The sequence below is a fragment of the Geotrypetes seraphini genome, chromosome 15 (assembly GCF_902459505.1).
Source record: "Geotrypetes seraphini chromosome 15, aGeoSer1.1, whole genome shotgun sequence".
Taxonomy (NCBI): domain Eukaryota; kingdom Metazoa; phylum Chordata; class Amphibia; order Gymnophiona; family Dermophiidae; genus Geotrypetes; species Geotrypetes seraphini.
The window spans coordinates 35,316,513-35,332,916 of record NC_047098.1 but is presented as its reverse complement, the minus strand read 5'-3'; the positions used below and the strand labels follow the sequence as shown (position 1 = coordinate 35,332,916).

Genomic DNA, 16,404 nt, shown 5'->3' with positions numbered 1-16,404 from the left:
GAGCCGCCGAAAGACTCCCGCCGGACTTTAAAATAAACAAAACCCAGCAAGCGACTCGAACCCGGCTTCCCTCCGAAACCGGAAGTTACGTCGGGGGGGGGGAGGGGGGTAGAGAAGAGAAGCCGGCACGGACCATTAGAGCACCGGAGCATGCGGGAGATAGGCCTGCCACGGAGGGAAGCTTACTTGCTCTTGCTTACTTCAGGTCTTTCTCGCTGCCGGGTCCTGCCTACTTTCTGTTTCCGCGAAGGCAGGACCCGGCAACGAGAAAGGCCCGAAGTAAGCAAGAGCAGCAAGTTGTAAGCTTCCCTCTGTCCCTGACCTTTGGGAGATAGGTCAGCGACGAAGGGAAACTTGCAACTTGCCTTTGTCTGTAGCGAATCTGCCGGGTGTGTGAGACGGGGGGGGGGGGGTGTGAATGGGAGGAGAAATGCTGCTGTACCCAATTAGAGGGGGAGGGGGAAGAGAAATGCTGGTGCTTCTGCTGTACCCAATTGTGTGTGTGTGTGGGGGGGGGGGGGGTTAAGAGAAATGCTGATGATGCTGCTGCTGCTGTACCCAATAGGGGGAGGAGGAAGAGTCATGCTGCTGCACACAATTAGAGGGGAGGGGGAAGAGTCATGCTGCTGCACACAATTAGGGGGGAGGGTGAAGAGAAATGCTGCTTCTGCTGTACCAAATTGGGGGGAGGAAAGAGAAATGGTGATGATACTGCTGTACCTAATGGGGGGAGGGGAAGAGAAATGCTGCTGCACCCATTTGGGGAGAGAGAGGGAAGGAGGGAGAAGGAAGATCAGGAAAAGGAGGAAAAAGATGCAAAGACCATGGGAGGGAGAGAAAGGAGATACCATACCATGGAATGGAAGAGAGAGATGTCAGGGCATATGGGGGGGAGGGGAAGCAGGGCCGGATTAAAGGATAGGCCCAGTAGGCACAGGCCTAGGGCCTGAAATGGCCAGGGGGGTCCTGCCAGTGCTGTGCTTTGGGGCCTCACCCTTGCTGGATTCGCTGGCAGCAGCAGCAGCAGCCTCATCATCATCCCGGGCACCCCCCCAACTCGATCTGACCCTCCTATCTCTCCCTCCTTCCCTCATCAGTGACGTGCCAGAGGGAATCACGGCAGGAGAAAGCCCTGAAGCAGCCTGCTTAGAGTAAAGCAGTGCTGTTTAGAGTCTCGTGATGGGAGGGAGGAAGAGATAGGAAGGTCGTGGGGGGGAGAGTAGCAGTCTGCCCCGGGTACTCAGCCTGGCATCATGAACTTCTTCGGCTAGCAACAGCATTTACAATTCACTGCTGTTGCCAGCTTCAGGCCTTCCTCTCTGCCGGGTCCTGCCTACTTCTTTTTCTATGAAGGCAGGACCCGACAGAGAAGAAGGCCCGAAGCTGGCAACAGCAGCGAATTGTGAATGCTGTTGCCTGAAGAAGTTCATGACGCCAGGCCTTGGGTGACAGAAGGAGGAAAGGGAGCAGAGGGGAAGAGACTTGCTGCACCCAACTGGAGGGAGAAAGAAGATAAGGGAGGGAATGAAACGAGATGCCAGGGATTGGAGGGAAGGAGGAAAGTATGCCAAACCAAGGGAAAAGGAAGGGGGAAAGGAAGAAGAACATGTCAGAGCATGGAGGGAGAGGGAGAGATGGAAGAAAAGGAAAGAAGTGAGATGCCAGAGAATCAGGGAAGGGAAGATACCAGACTGTGGGGTGTGAAGGAAAGAAAGGAGAAGAGAGAGTTCCCAGAGCATAGGGGACGGGGTGTTGACAGAGAGAGAAAAATGGAGAGGTGGCAGAGCTGAAATCAATCATGTCCAAAGGAGAAGAGAAGGGGCACAGGATAGACAGTTTATTGAAGGAGGGAAGATGCCCTATGGAATGGGGAGAGGGCGGACAGTGGATGGAAGGGGCAGATGCTGCATGGAAGACAGAGCGTACAGATGCTGGCTAGAAAAAAGAGTGAAGACAAGATGATTAAAGCAGAAACGACAAAAGGTAGAAAAAATTTTTTTTTGTTGCTTTACGTAGAATCAAGTAGTATTGTATCTATTGATTAAAGTTTATAAATAGGAAATGAAAATAAGGCAGTTTTTTGGGGACTAAACCCCTTTCCTCAGGTCAGGACAGGATACCATACCATAACAGCAGGGGTGCCCAAATGGTCGAGCGCGATCGACCAGTAGATCACAAAGGCAATGTGAGTCGATCGCGTTGCCTTGGCAATCTTTTTCTTCCTGCCTCCCTGAGCCAGGCCAGGCACGTACAAGCGCTGGACTCATAAGACTTCACCTCTGACGTCAATTCTGACGTCAGAGAGGAAGTTCTAGGCCAGCCAATCGCTGCCTGGCTCTTCCTCTACGACATAAGAATTGACATCAGAGGTGAAGTCTTGTGAGTCCAGCGCTTGTACATTCCTGGTCTGGCTCGTGGAAGCAGGGAGAAATCGGCATGGTGGCTTAGGGGGTAGGGAAAGAATCGGGTAAGTGGAGAAATTGGCGTGATGGCTTGGGGGGGGAGGCAGGGGGCGCGAGAAAGAAAGAGAGACAGAAAGAAAAGGGGAGGGGCAGAAAGAAAAAAATATTGGATTTATAGTCAGAAGAAGGAAGTGCAAACAGAGACTCATGACAAAAAGGTAGGAAAAATGATTTTATTTTCAGTTTAGTGATCAAAATATGTCTGTTTTAAGAATTTATATCTGCTTTCTATATTTTGCACTATGGCCCCCTTTTACTAAACCGCAATAGCGGTTTTTAGCGCAGGGAGCCTATGAGCATCGAGAGCAGCGCAGGGCATTCAGTGCATCTCCCTGCTCTAAAAACCAGTATTACAATTTAGTACAAAGGGAGGGGGTATATTTGTCTATTTTTGTATAGTTGTTCCTGAGGTGACATTGCATAGAATCGTCTGCCTTGACCTCTTTGAAAACCCGCGGAATATAAATGATAATTAACATTTTCTCTGCATACAGTGTGCTTTGTGTTTTTTTTTTAAATTTTATTGTTGGTAGATCATTTTGACTTGGTCATTTTAAAAGTAGCTTGCAAGCCCAAAAAGTGTGGGCACCCCTGCTGTACAGTCATTTCTTGTATGACTGGATGAGCTATATTTATCTTTTTTTTTAGTTGTTTAAATTCATGCAGAAATAAATGGCTAGATTGAACCTAATGACTTCATTAATGCCTTTCCCTTTTTTAGACCTCTATACCATTTGAAGAGGGCAAATACTTCTTAAATTTAGTAAAAATATTCTGGCACAAGTGTCAAACCTTAAAAAAGGAAGTCATATTGAGCATTGGAAAATAATAATAATAATTAACTAATAAAAATAGTATACATTTAGGGTTCCTTTTACTAAGTTCCGATAGTGGTTTTAGTGTGCGCTTAGCGCGCGGAGGAATTGCCATGCGCGCTAGATGCTAACGCCAGCATTGAGTTGGCGCTAGTTTTCCCATGTAGCGCAGGGGTTTGCGCGTGCTAAAAATGCTAGCGCACCTTAGTAAAAGAGGGGATTAATTTTCCCCACCACCAAATTTCCCCATCCCGCCCCACCCGGCTACTTTTTCATGCCACCCGGCTGGAAAAAATTTCTGGGGAGAACACCGATACAGTGTGTGTATACATATATATATATATATATATATATATATATATATATATATATATATATACTACTGTTTAAGCCCGTTAGATTAACGGGTGCTAGATGACCGCCTCTCCTGCTTTTGAACCTGGGCAGGGGCAGAGGCAGAGCCGGGGCGGGAGGGAGTGACGGTGGGAGAGCAATTTCAAAGCCTCGGAAGCGGCGGCTCCTTGACCAATCCGTGCTTACAACGTCCCCACACTCGCGGTCTGGCTGGCTCCCCCACCAAAGCCCTTCACAGTGGCAGCCCCTCCCGCATCCGTCCCCGCGTCCCAAGCCTCTCCGAAGGCCGGCTCACACGAAAATGGTACCCCTCTGTCCAAAGCCGTGGCGGCAGCCTCCCTCAAAACACATTTCAAATCTGACATATTGTAATCACAAAACAGAAAATAAAATTATTTTTCTTACCTTTTGTTGTCTGGTCATTATTCATATCATGTAGGGGTCCCAGGCTGGCTTTTGATAACTCGCTTGCCAGGGCCCCTTCTTTCTTCTTCCCTCTCTCCATCCCTGCAGCTGAAGACAGGCACCTCCCCCCAGTGGTCTGAGACAGGAGGGAGCAGTTAGGAGAGGGTCTGAGGGCAAAGAGGGGCTCAACAGCGCCCAACCACCTTTCCTTCCCTCCCTCCATCAGGTGCAGTGAATCAACCAATGTTAAAAGGAGCCGCGTCGAAATCGGAGGCCTGCCACTGCCGTAGCACGTTCCCCTCTGCCTTGGTCCCGCCCCTTCTCTGACATATGGGACCGCGGCAGAGGGAACGTGTTACGGTGGCGGCAGGGCTCCAATTTCAAAGCAGCTGCTTTTAACATAGACGGAGCTGAACTGACCTGATGGAGGAAGGGAAGGAACGGTGGGGCAAATTTCGGCAACGGCAGGAATTGTTTGGCGGGCCAAGCACCGGTTTCTTTAGGCAGCCCCGGTTGTTTACTTGGATTCAATGTGAGCCGGGTGAGGAAGTCCGCCGCAACCTTGCGGCTAGGTAGGGGGACAACAATGGCGCTTATGCTCAAGCCCCCGCCGCAGCTCCTCTCTCGATCCTGGTACGGTTCGAGAGAGGAGTCGTGGCGGCGGCTTGAGCATAAGCGCCATTGTTGTCCCCCTACCTAGCGGCGAGGCTGCGGCGGCCTTCCTCACCCGGCTCTCACGGCTGGCGTCCGGCGAACCCTAATGCTGACATTGAATCCAAGTAAACAACCGGGGCTGCCTAAAGAAAGATGGTAATCATATTCTGTTCTGAAAGCCCCCGCCGCAGCTCCTAGGCAGTTGAGGGTGGAAGGTTGTGTTCGGAGTTGCTAGGCTGCAGCGGATTGTGAGTTGCGAGTGTGGGGCCTGTAGCGGCGCGAGGTGGAGAGCAGGCTGTGGTGACGTAGTAGGCGCGCATGCGCACTCGTGTTTCCGCGACGGGACCAGGGAACACGATTTTTTTAGTGCGCATGCGCGTCCTACCATTTTATTATATTAGATATATGTATATATATTTATATTTAAAGTGGGGGGGGCAGCACAACTTTTTTTTTTAAGGGGACAGATGTGAAACACATGCTCATTTGTGCCCATTATTTAAAAAACCCCCAACTACTCTTCCTGCCCCAAACAGCTGAGTGGTAGGAGGCTGCTTCAGGTCTTCCCCTGCCGGCTCTACACATATGTCAATCACTTTCTCCAATGACTGATTGGATGGGATTACAGCGGACCTCTGGGAAACTCATTTGCATGCAAAATTGTTTGAACATCAATCCCCATTTTCAAATTGTACTATTTACCAGCCCCATAGCGACCCACGGATTTTAACGGCAATTTTAGAGCATCTGGGCCCTGGTCTTTAGAACAGCAAGTTGATAACTAGGAAAGCCAGAATTCAAATCCTGTTTCTCCCATTCATGCTTTATGGGATCTCGGGGAAGTCACGTCACCCTCCATTTTCTAACATAGCAAGTTCTCTTGGGCATGTACCTATAGGTGCAAATCATCTTGGAAAAGGTGAGTAGTTAAAATGCCTGGAACTACAGCCATAACTATATATCAATATTTCCTAAGGAAACATTGAATATGGCCTGAAAAAGAAACGTACCGATCATATAACCTCTATGGACACACAAGAGACAGACGCTCTGCACCCAGTAGAGAGAGTCAGAAAGACAATGTATATCCAAAGGCAGACGAGTACTCTAAATCTGCTGGAGGAAAAGACTGCATACTTTTTTCAGTTTATTTAAGGTTTGTGCAATAAAGAGATAAATGAACAAACTTAACAGCACATATATGGAAATCTTTACAAACATAGCCAAAAAAACTCGGATATTGTGAAAAAATCAATAATATTGAGAAAACACTTTCACAAGAAAAATGCACAATGTCTGATGGATAGAAACAGCACAGCTCAGGCTTAATTACAAAGTGCAATTGAAAAACAGGAGGAAAAAGCCTCAGACTAGGGCCCTCCCACCGCCACAAGAGGTGGTTGAAGGTGGTTAGGCGTTAACCTCATCGGCAAAAAACCTCCATTTCACTGCAAAGGATAAAAGCCTTGTGTGGTGCTATTTTGTGCTAACAGAGAGAAGAAAAGAGATTCAACTTATCTTTTGGTTGATCGGTACACCAACGGTGGCCAGCGTTTCACAAGTCTGCTGCCTCAGGGTGTAACGTATCCGATCAAGCTTCAAATGGGACGCCAAAATGCATCTCCTGCATCAATTGCACTTTGTAATTAAGCCTGAGCTGTGCTGTTTCTATGCATTTTTCTTGTGAAAGCGTTTTCTCAATATACTTTACAAACATATACTAATTCTTTCCCCCACATTTTTTGTTATTTATATAACGCAACATCTCTTTGCCACTTCCAAATTCTGAGAAAGGATTTTTCCTCCTAATAGCTAAACCTGCCCCTCGCTCCTGCTGTGAAGACCTACAATAATAACATGCAGAAAGAGCAGGAGTATTTAATAGGAGTTTTATGCAAACCCTCACCACCCTTCAGGATAAACTGTGTTGGCATGCAAAAAGACAACCATCACTCGTGCCGTTTTTTCTTCTCTTTCTTTCAGTGTGAAAACGGCCCTTTAATGTTTGAAGTACAAAACAAGCTGAAATTTACCAACCAAAGGATATGAATTCTCTCCACTGCTGCCAGGCACAGAGACACTACAATAGAATCTGCAATTAGAGGTGCATCTCTAGTGAGACAAAAGGAATCATCCAAAGGCAGGGAGCTCATTATACCAAACTAGGCTGCAGTTTACCGAGGTCAAACTCCATGTGTCTCTTCTGTACCTTGTAGAACAAATCCAAACAGTACACAGTAGAGCAGGGAGTGTATCCCGCTACAAACACAGTCTGCACTAAGCTAGAGAAACGACGGAGAAAATAAGCAGTATCCAGTGAAGCATCTAAAAGATAAGATATGTTTGCTTTTTCTTTTCTTTTTTCATTGTGATTCAAGCTGGCATTTTACTGCTTAGTTATTAGCCAGTGTTTGTGAACTATACAATACTTAAGACAGGGGTGGGGGGGGGGAGCCGTTGAGAAGGTATAGCTCCCCTTCATAGCTCCGATGCAAAGATTTGCCCCGTGGCTTCTGAGGCTTTTTCCCCTTTTTCTTACAGTAAAAAAGAGTCCCCTATTGGAGTTTCTGGCAATAGTGGTTGGGTCATAGGTGGCATCAATTGATCATAAGTGATGATCAATTGGTTTCCTCTTCTGCACCTGCCCTCTTCCATTTGCCAAGGCTAATCCTCCTCCTTCTCTATGTATGGCTTTGCACTCACACGTGCCATTTGCCTAGCGAGATATCTATCTCGTGCCGACAATATGGTTTCTTCATTGCTGCGCTTGGCAAACTTGCTGACATTATCTGGTTCTCTTTCCGCTGGCTCAGTTCCTTCATCTGCCCCCTCTTCCTCTGCTGCCTTCCGCTTTGTCTCTGGCAGTCCACTCAGCCTGGCACTGCTCTCTGGGTTCTGATTGTCCACCAAGGCCTCATCTTTGTCCCAGCCAGGCTGTCTCTCCTTTTCTGAAGGTAGGGAGCTGCTTTCCTCTCTCTCTTGGGTTTTTTCTATCTTCTCTCTCTTTTCATCTTTAGTAGGGTGCTGTCTCTGTCTGTGTTTCTCACTTCTTTCCCTGGCTTTGTCTCGGCATTTCTCACTTCTTTCTCTAGATCTGCCATCTTTACCATTTTTGTCTCTCTCTCTTTTGTGTTCCTTACTTCTGTTGCTCTCTTTTCTGTCTCTCTCTCTCTGCCTGACCTCCTCTTCGCTTGTCCTATAATTCCTGGTTGAAAAATGCTCCTCTTTTTCTTTTCTATCAGGTTTTTCACATTTCTCCTCATGCTCGTCATCTTTTTCCTTCTGGTCCATTTCACCATCTCCCTTCCTGTGGCTTTTCTTCTGCTCCCAATGGCTGTGACTCTCTCCACCATGAGCTTCTTTCTGCTTGTCATGACTAGAGTCCTCATCGCTGCTCACCAAGTTCTTCTTGCTAGCAAGCACTTGGTCTCCCTTCTGCACTTCCTTGTCTTCAGCACCACTGCTGCTATCACTTCCCAAGTCACTGTCAGCATCTGGATTCTTCTCCTGATGTACAGCCATTTGTGACCTCTTAATCTGACTGGGTTCATCAGCATAACCCTTGACCTTCTCTTCCTTAACCCTAGAAAGACAGAAATTGTCAGTTAGCCATTTTATTTACTAATCTTCAGAAACATGGTCTACTTATTTTCTACTAGCTGATGCCCCGGCGTTGCACGGGTATTTAATTATAGCAATAACACTGTAAATGGATTCAAATAAAGATACTTTATAGTGGTGAATGAAAGTATTTTTTTACAGCTTAATAAAAAGTACAATATTCAAATTATAAAGTGAAATATTTGACAAAATGAATACAATACAACTAACGCAAAACGTGATTATAAACAACAATTTTAGTTTCACCTCCTTGAGCAAGAACATATAAATTCTTGGGTGAACCCACCCTTGAGCAAGCAAAACAGAGTTATGGGCCGTGAGACCCCCAGAACATATCACCCCAGGTAGTGAGGGATCTGCATACCAAGTTTCGTCCAAATCGGTCAAGCCGTTTTTGAATTACAGTGAGAATGGCAGCTTTTTACATATTTTCCATTGACATGAATGGGTGAAATCTGATTTTCTGTTTGTAGCTCCGCCTACGTGCGCAGGAGGGCCGCGAGACCCCCAGAACATATCAACCCAGGTAGTGAGGGATCTGCATACCAAGTTTCGTTCAAATCGGTCAAGCCGGTTTTGAATTACTGTGAGAATGGCAGCTTTTTACATTTTTTCCATTGACATGAATGGGTGAAATCTGATTTTCTGTTTGTAGCTCCGCCCACGTGTGCAGGAGGGCCGCGAGACCCCCCAGAACATATCAACCCAGGTAGTGAGGGATCTGCATACCAAGTTTCGTTCAAATCGGTCAAGCCGGTTTTGAATTACTGTGAGAATGGCAGCTTTTTACATTTTTTCCATTGACATGAATGGGTGAAATCTGATTTTCTGTTTGTAGCTCCGCCCACGTGTGCAGGTGGGCCGCGAGACCCCCAGAACATATCATCCCAGGTAGTGAGGGATCTGCATACCAAGTTTCGTCCAAATTGGTCACAGTGAGAATGGCAGCTTTTTACATTTTTTCCATTGACATGAATGGATGAAATCTGATTTTCTGTTTGTAGCTCCGCCCACGTGTGCAGGAGGGCCGCGAGACCCCCCAGAACATATCACCCCAGGTAGTGAGGGATCTGCATACCAAGTTTCATTCAAATCGGTCAAGCCGTTTTTGAATTACTGTAAGAATGGCAGCGTTTTACATTTTTTCCATTGACATGAATGGGTGAAATCTGATTTTCTGTTTGTAGCTCCGCCCACGTATGCAGGAGGGCCGCGAGACCCCCCAGAACATATCACCCCAGGTAGTGAGGGATCTGCATACCAAGTTTCGTTCAAATCGGTCAAGCCGTTTTTGAATTACTGTAAGAATGGCAGCGTTTTACATTTTTTCCATTGACATGAATGGGTGAAATCCGATTTTCTGTTTGTAGCTCCGCCCACGTGTGCAGGTGGGCCGCGAGACCCCCAGAACATATCATCCCAGGTAGTGAGGGATCTGCATACCAAGTTTCGTTCAAATCGGTCAAGCCGTTTTTGCGTGATCGCGGCACATACACACACACATACATACACACATACATACCTCCGATTTTATATACAGTGGTGCCTCACACAACGAACTTAATCCATTCCAGGAGCAAGTTTGTTATGTGAAACGTTCGTTGTGTGAAACGCGTTTTCCCATAAGAATACATGTAAAACAAAATAATTCGTTCTGTAGCATAAAATATGCTAAGATGACATAAAAAAAGATAAATTTTTGGTTATTATTTTTATTTAGATACATCTAAAAACATAATTGTTTTTTAAAACAACACACATTTTTTAAATTTAAAGACAGACTAAGTAGAGTCTAATTTTACAGTGAGAGGGCAGAGTCTCAGCGGCAAAAACTGGGACTTAACTGTTCATTTTTTTTTTTTTTTCTACCGTGTTTCCCCGATGATAAGGCAGGGCCATCAAATAAGACAGCCCCCCCTTTTTAGAAAAAAATGTAAAATAAGGCACCCCCCCGCAAATAAGCCACCCACCGATACCTGCGCTTACCCGAATCGGGTGGTACGGTGGGTGACTCCGTGTAGTCCCTGGCACCCCCGACACGATCGGGGCAAGAGGGAGCTCAAGCCCTCTTGCCCCCCCGACTCCCCGACACGATTGGGGCAAGAGGGAGCTCAAGCCCTCTTGCCCCCCCCCGACTCCCCGACACGATCGGGGCAAGAGGGAGCTCAAGCCCTCTTGCCCCCCCGACTCCCCGACACGATCGGGGCAAGAGGGAGCTCAAGCCCTCTTGCCCCCCCGACTCCCCGACACGATCGGGGCAAAAGGGAGCTCAAGCCCTCTTGCCCCCCCGACTCCCCGACACGATCGGGGCAAAAGGGAGCCCAAGCCCTCTTGCCCCGCCGATTCCCCAACTCCCCGACAATATCGGGCCAGGAGGGAGCCCAAGTCCTCCTGGCCACGGCGACCCCCTAACCCCACCCTGCACTACATTACGGGCAGGAGGGATCCCAGGCCCTCCTGCCCTCGACGCAAACCCCCCCTCCCCCCAACGACCGCCCCCCCCCCCAAGAACCTCCGACCGCCCCCCCAGCCGACCCGCGACCCCCCTGGCCGACCCCCACGACACCCCCAACCCCCTTCCCCGTACCTTTCTGTAGTTGGCCGGACAGACGGGAGCCAAACCCGCCTGTCCGGCAGGCAGCCATCGACGGAATGAGGCCGGATTGGCCCATCCGTCCCAAAGCTCTGCCTACTGGTGGGGCCTAAGGCGCCTGGGCCAATCAGAATAGGCCCGGGAGCCTTAGGTCCCTCCTGGGGGCAGGGCCTGAGGCACATGGTCGGGTTGGGCCCATGTGCCTCAGGCCCCGCCCCCAGGAGGGACCTAAGGCTCCCGGGCCTATTCTGATTGGCCCAGGCGCCTTAGGCCCCACCAGTAGGCGGAGCTTTGGGACGGATGGGCCAATCCGGCCTCATTCCGTCGATGGCTGCCTGCCGGACAGGCGGGTTTGGCTCCCGTCTGTCCGGCCAACTACAGAAAGGTACGGGGAAGGGGGTTGGGGGTGTCGTGGGGGTCGGCCAGGGGGGTCGCGGGTCGGCTGGGGGGGCGGTCGGAGGTTCTTGGGGGGGGGCGGTCGTTGGGGGGAGGGGGGGTTTGCGTCGAGGGCAGGAGGACCTGGGATCCCTCCTGCCCGTAATGTAGTGCAGGGTGGGGTTAGGGGGTCGCCGTGGCCAGGAGGACTTGGGCTCCCTCCTGGCCCGATATTGTCGGGGAGTTGGGGAATCGGCGGGGCAAGAGGGCTTGGGCTCCCTTTTGCCCCGATCGTGTCGGGGAATCGGCGGGGCAAGAGGGCTTGGGCTCCCTTTTGCCCCGATCGTGTCGGGGAGTCGGGGGGGGCAAGAGGGCTTGAGCTCCCTCTTGCCCCGATCGTGTCGGGGAGTCGGGGGGGCAAGAGGGAACCAGGCGGAGAGAGGGCAGTTAAGCGCAGTGCCTGCGCGGAAGGATGCAGCTCGGGCGACTTCGTTGTGTGAAACGAAGTTCGTTGTACGGATCAAGACATAAAGTTCGTTGTGCGCAGCGTTCGCTGTGCGAGGCGTCCGTTATGCGAGGCACCACTGTATATAGATAGCAGGGGTGTCAAATGTCGGTCCTCGAGGGTCGCAATCCAGTCGGATTTTCAGGATTTCCCCAATAAATATGCATGAGAACTATTGGCATACAATGAAAGCAGTGCATGCAAATAGATCTTATGCATATTCATTAGGGAAATCCTGAAAACCCGACTAGATTGCGGCCCTCAAGGACCGACATTTGACACCCCTGTTCTATAGCAACATCCTACATACAGAATTAAAATCCATCTCTAATTTCAATTGTGGCACGGTAAGGGAAACAGATAGATAAAACATTTTGGAAACTCTTTACTAAAAGGCACTAACCCCTTAATGTACCATTAGTGTACTCTAATAGTCTACTGCAGGACATGTTAAAATGTTTTGCGGTATTTTGCCTGGTTGTGTATGGTAAACTGCACACTACATATTTTTAAAAATAGGGGTGTGTGCCATGGGCAAACATTGGCACGTTATCCGATTAACGAATTAGGATTGTGTGTGCTAAATGGTTTACGAAGAGTTAATGCAGCATCTAGTATCTTCTAAATAGGAAGTGGTAAGTGCTCCTTCCCACATTAATTTTTTGCAGGTTCTGTGCAATAGAGGGAACAATGGTGCATAACCTGCAAAAAACTGCAAACAATTTAAAAAAAGAAAAAGCCCTACAACTACGTCATGTTAAATCTGAGATTAGCAGAAAACTCCACGTTAGAATGTGCTAAGCCCAGATTTTACTGCACATTAATAAGAAAGTTCCTTAATGAAGAGACTAACAGGATACTTTCTTTTGAAACTTTACAATAATATTAGGGGTAGGAGATTTATGACAGCTTTAAATATTTACAAGCACGACATTATGCAGACGAGTTGTTATATCAGCTAGGACTGCGGTTAGAGATCATCAATAGAATTTAGTTGGGGAAGAATGAAGATTAATTGGGAAGTTTTACAAATATATTATGGCTAAGAGTGAAGGAATCCCCTTTTCAGACCATGATAGATAATGGGCACAAGATTAAGGGAAGGACCAAGTGGGGTCGAATTCCTTAGAACCCCACTAAGAAAGTGTTACAACTACAAAAGAATAGGAAAACATTCTCCTGTCATTTAAAAATGATAAAAAGACATTTTATGCAAAAAATCTAGCAATATTTTATTAAATGAACCTTCAATATCTGCATTTTATTATGGAAAATAACAGAAATTTAACATACTTGGCAAATAGCTAAACATGTACACTTTGGTGTAGTCATCTACCAATGGTGTTCCAAACACTCAAACATTCAATGTCTTCTTCAAACAGTCATGATAAAGCCTGTGATGCTGTTCAACAACTTGCAACAAGGCCTCATGCTGTCTTTCTTGATACAGGATATAGAGAGCCTGAAGAGTTATGGAATGACATCAAAACTGTAATTAGTGATGAAGCTAAAAAAAACACTCCAAAAGAGACCGAAAACCAAGAAATCGCCTTGGATCTCAGAAGAAACCAAAAAAGTAGCAGAACAAAGAAGACAAACAAAACTTTCTGATGATAGAAAAAAAAGTGTCACAAATGAACTGCAACATGTAAACAGAAAAACTAGATTAGTGTACCAGGATGTTAAGAGATTGCAGAAGAAATTCCAACCTCGATTAGGGAGGTTTAAAGATGCCAATGGAAGGATATTGAATGATACAGAGAGCATTAAAAAGAGATGGAAAATGCATATAAAAAAGGCAATGATGATAACATTGGGAAAATTGAATTGGAAACTGATGCTGAAGAAACATATTTTAAAAGAAGAAGTGATAGCAGCAATTAAAGCTTTATTGAAATACAAGTCATCTGGTATCAATGGTATTCCAATTGAATTAATCAAAGGCTTAGAAAGTGCTATAATGGCCCTCACTCAACTGTGTCAACAGATTTGGAAGGAAAAAATATAGCCAACCAATTGGAGAAGATCACTGTTCATACCTATACCAAAGAAAGGTGATGCCAAAGACTGTAACAACTATAGAACAATTGCATTAATTCCACAGGCCAGAAAAATATTGCTGAAAATAATGCAACGAAGGTTACAATCATACGTTGAGCAAGAACTACCTGAAGTTCAGGCTGGTTTCAGAAAAGGTCAAGGAATAAGAGATATTATTGCCAATGTTAGATGAAAATTGGAGAAGAGCAAAGAATACCAAAAGCCCCTATACTTTTGCTTCAACGACCACAGCAAAACTTTTGACAGTGTGCACCATAATAAACTATGAAGAACTCTAACATAAAATGGGAATACCCAGACATATAACTCAGCTGATAAAGAACCTCTACGAAAATCAAGAAACTACAGTGCGAACATAATATGACAACACTGATTGGAACGTGGCATCAGGCACCAGTAGCAGCATCACTAGTATTATAAACAAAATACATCCCAGCCCTCCCCCAGAAGAAAATATGAGCAATGGCTATGAAACAAGACAGATATAACAATGCAAGAAGAAAATGGCAAATACAATAATCACCCTCCCTTTGTCCCACAAACCCATCCAACTCACACAATCCCCCACTAAAAACCTGACCAAATAACAACCAGCTTAACCAACCCCAAACTGTTTTATAAAAGGAAGCTCTATCTCCTTTGGTGTACTAAATTGCATTATTGGAATTATCCTAACAGGGGTCACAAGGGAGATTAAAATCTACCCCCCAGCAAAATACCTTCCAGAAAGGAAACAAGTTTCTGCTCCAGGGTCACATAAAAATTTTCCTGATCTTTATTAGGAGCGTAGACATTTACTAATGTATATAATTGTCCCACCAATTCTACTTCCAAAAATAAAAAATCTACCGCCAGGGTCTCACTTATGCTCCTGAACTGTGCGCCATATAGACCTGTGAATCAGAATTCCCACTCCACAGATTTTCTGCCAGATTTATTGGAAGTCAAAAACACATTAGGATATCGCTTGTGATAAAACAAATATTCATGATGTGGCAAAAAATGTGTTTCCTGCATAAAACCAATGCCCATTTTTAAGTGCATCACCTCTTTAAAGTACAGTTGTCTCTTATAACATTATAAGAAAGAAATGTCAAGTTAGCCATAAGAGGATAAACATCAGCAGACTTCTAGCAAATGTCTCACAACCCCCGCTCACCACACTCATCCATACATCACACCTTCCAACCTCCCAACCCCCTCGCCCCTGCAGACACAGCATCATCACAAACTCCTAATTTTCCCCATTCACAAAACACATGATCATCCATTCATCATACTATAACCCCTCCCTGCCCCCTTATAAGCCATCCGAAGCATCCCCTTTAGCCCTCCCTATCCCCCCATTCTATTCCTCTCTCAAAATAGATACCTGCCATATCATAGCAGATCATTAGAAGAGACTAACACCTTAGCTTTAAGTCCTACCCTCCCTCCCCACTCTATGGGGAAAGAGGAGAGGCATAAGATCTCCAACCAAAAGTAGAAATAGCCAAAGTAAAAATTAAAGGCCAAATGTCTGATAGGAATTGTCATCCAGGCCCTGTGAGCCAGGTCCAAGAGTCTGGAAGCAAATCTTCCAGTGAGCAGATCTGATACTGTTTTCTAGCAACCATAAAAGATATTCCAATCAGGGAGAGCCATCAGTACCCAATTCATTTATTGTGAAGGATTTCAGTCCAGCCCTGGTACTCCTTCCGATGTTTAAATGTTGCTGGAGCCACGTCCAAGTAGATTCAATCTTGGAATCCCATACTATAGGGCCCATCATGTCTCCTCGCAGCTCAAAGTATCTGCTCCTCATCTGTGAAGTTATGGAAACAAACTATATCACCACGAGGGAAATTCCATTCTCTAGGTTCTGCCACTGTGTGCCCACTCAATTAATAATTCTCTTGTTGAAAGTTTATTGTGCTATTCTTGTAATATTATATGTATATGAATTACTTGTTGCACAATTGTAGTTTGAAAATTCAATAAAGATATAAAAAAAAAAAATTCTCTTGTTGAGGATGTGGTAGATGTATTTTGCAATAATTAATTGCAACACAACCTCTCTGCATTGGGCATCCACTACCATTTTCAGGAAGCCATGAAATCGAAGATTTTGGCAGGAGATCGGTTTTCTAAATCTTCTAATTTCAGGAGTATGGTCAATTGTAAAAGGAAGCAGGGGAGACCAAAGGACCTTTGACTGGATACCATCAAGAATGACACAAGAATGAACATCAAACAATTGAAAGAAGCCATGAAAAACAGGGAAGCATGACAAAGACTGGGTTACAGAGTATCCAAGGGTTGGATACGACTGAATGGATAGTAGTAGTAGTCTTCTTTTGCATCACTCTAGACTGATCACCTGCTCTCTGTAGGCATTCATATGGGTCTCCACCTTCCCCAATCGAACTCCAAAATCTTCAAGATCCATAACACTTAGGCAGACCCATTGTTATGTGCGCCTTAAAGATTACAAGTTCTCTGTTTAGCTCTGAAAAGTCTTCTCTGATCTCTTCCTGAATGTTGGTGTAGTCTCCACCTAGTTTAGTCTCTTGATCAATA

At 46.2% G+C, this 16,404-nt stretch overlaps 1 protein-coding gene across 1 annotated transcript in view; it reads right to left on the bottom strand.

Moving 5' to 3' along the window:
- Positions 1-5,810: 5,810 nt before the first annotated feature.
- Positions 5,811-16,404, bottom strand: part of NSRP1 (nuclear speckle splicing regulatory protein 1) — a 74,663-nt gene continuing 64,069 nt past the window's right edge. Inside the window, exon 7 of the mRNA XM_033922710.1 lies at positions 5,811-8,273. Coding sequence (XP_033778601.1) covers positions 7,355-8,273 — 919 coding nt within the window. The 3' untranslated portion in view covers positions 5,811-7,354. The remainder of the gene's footprint in view (positions 8,274-16,404) is intronic.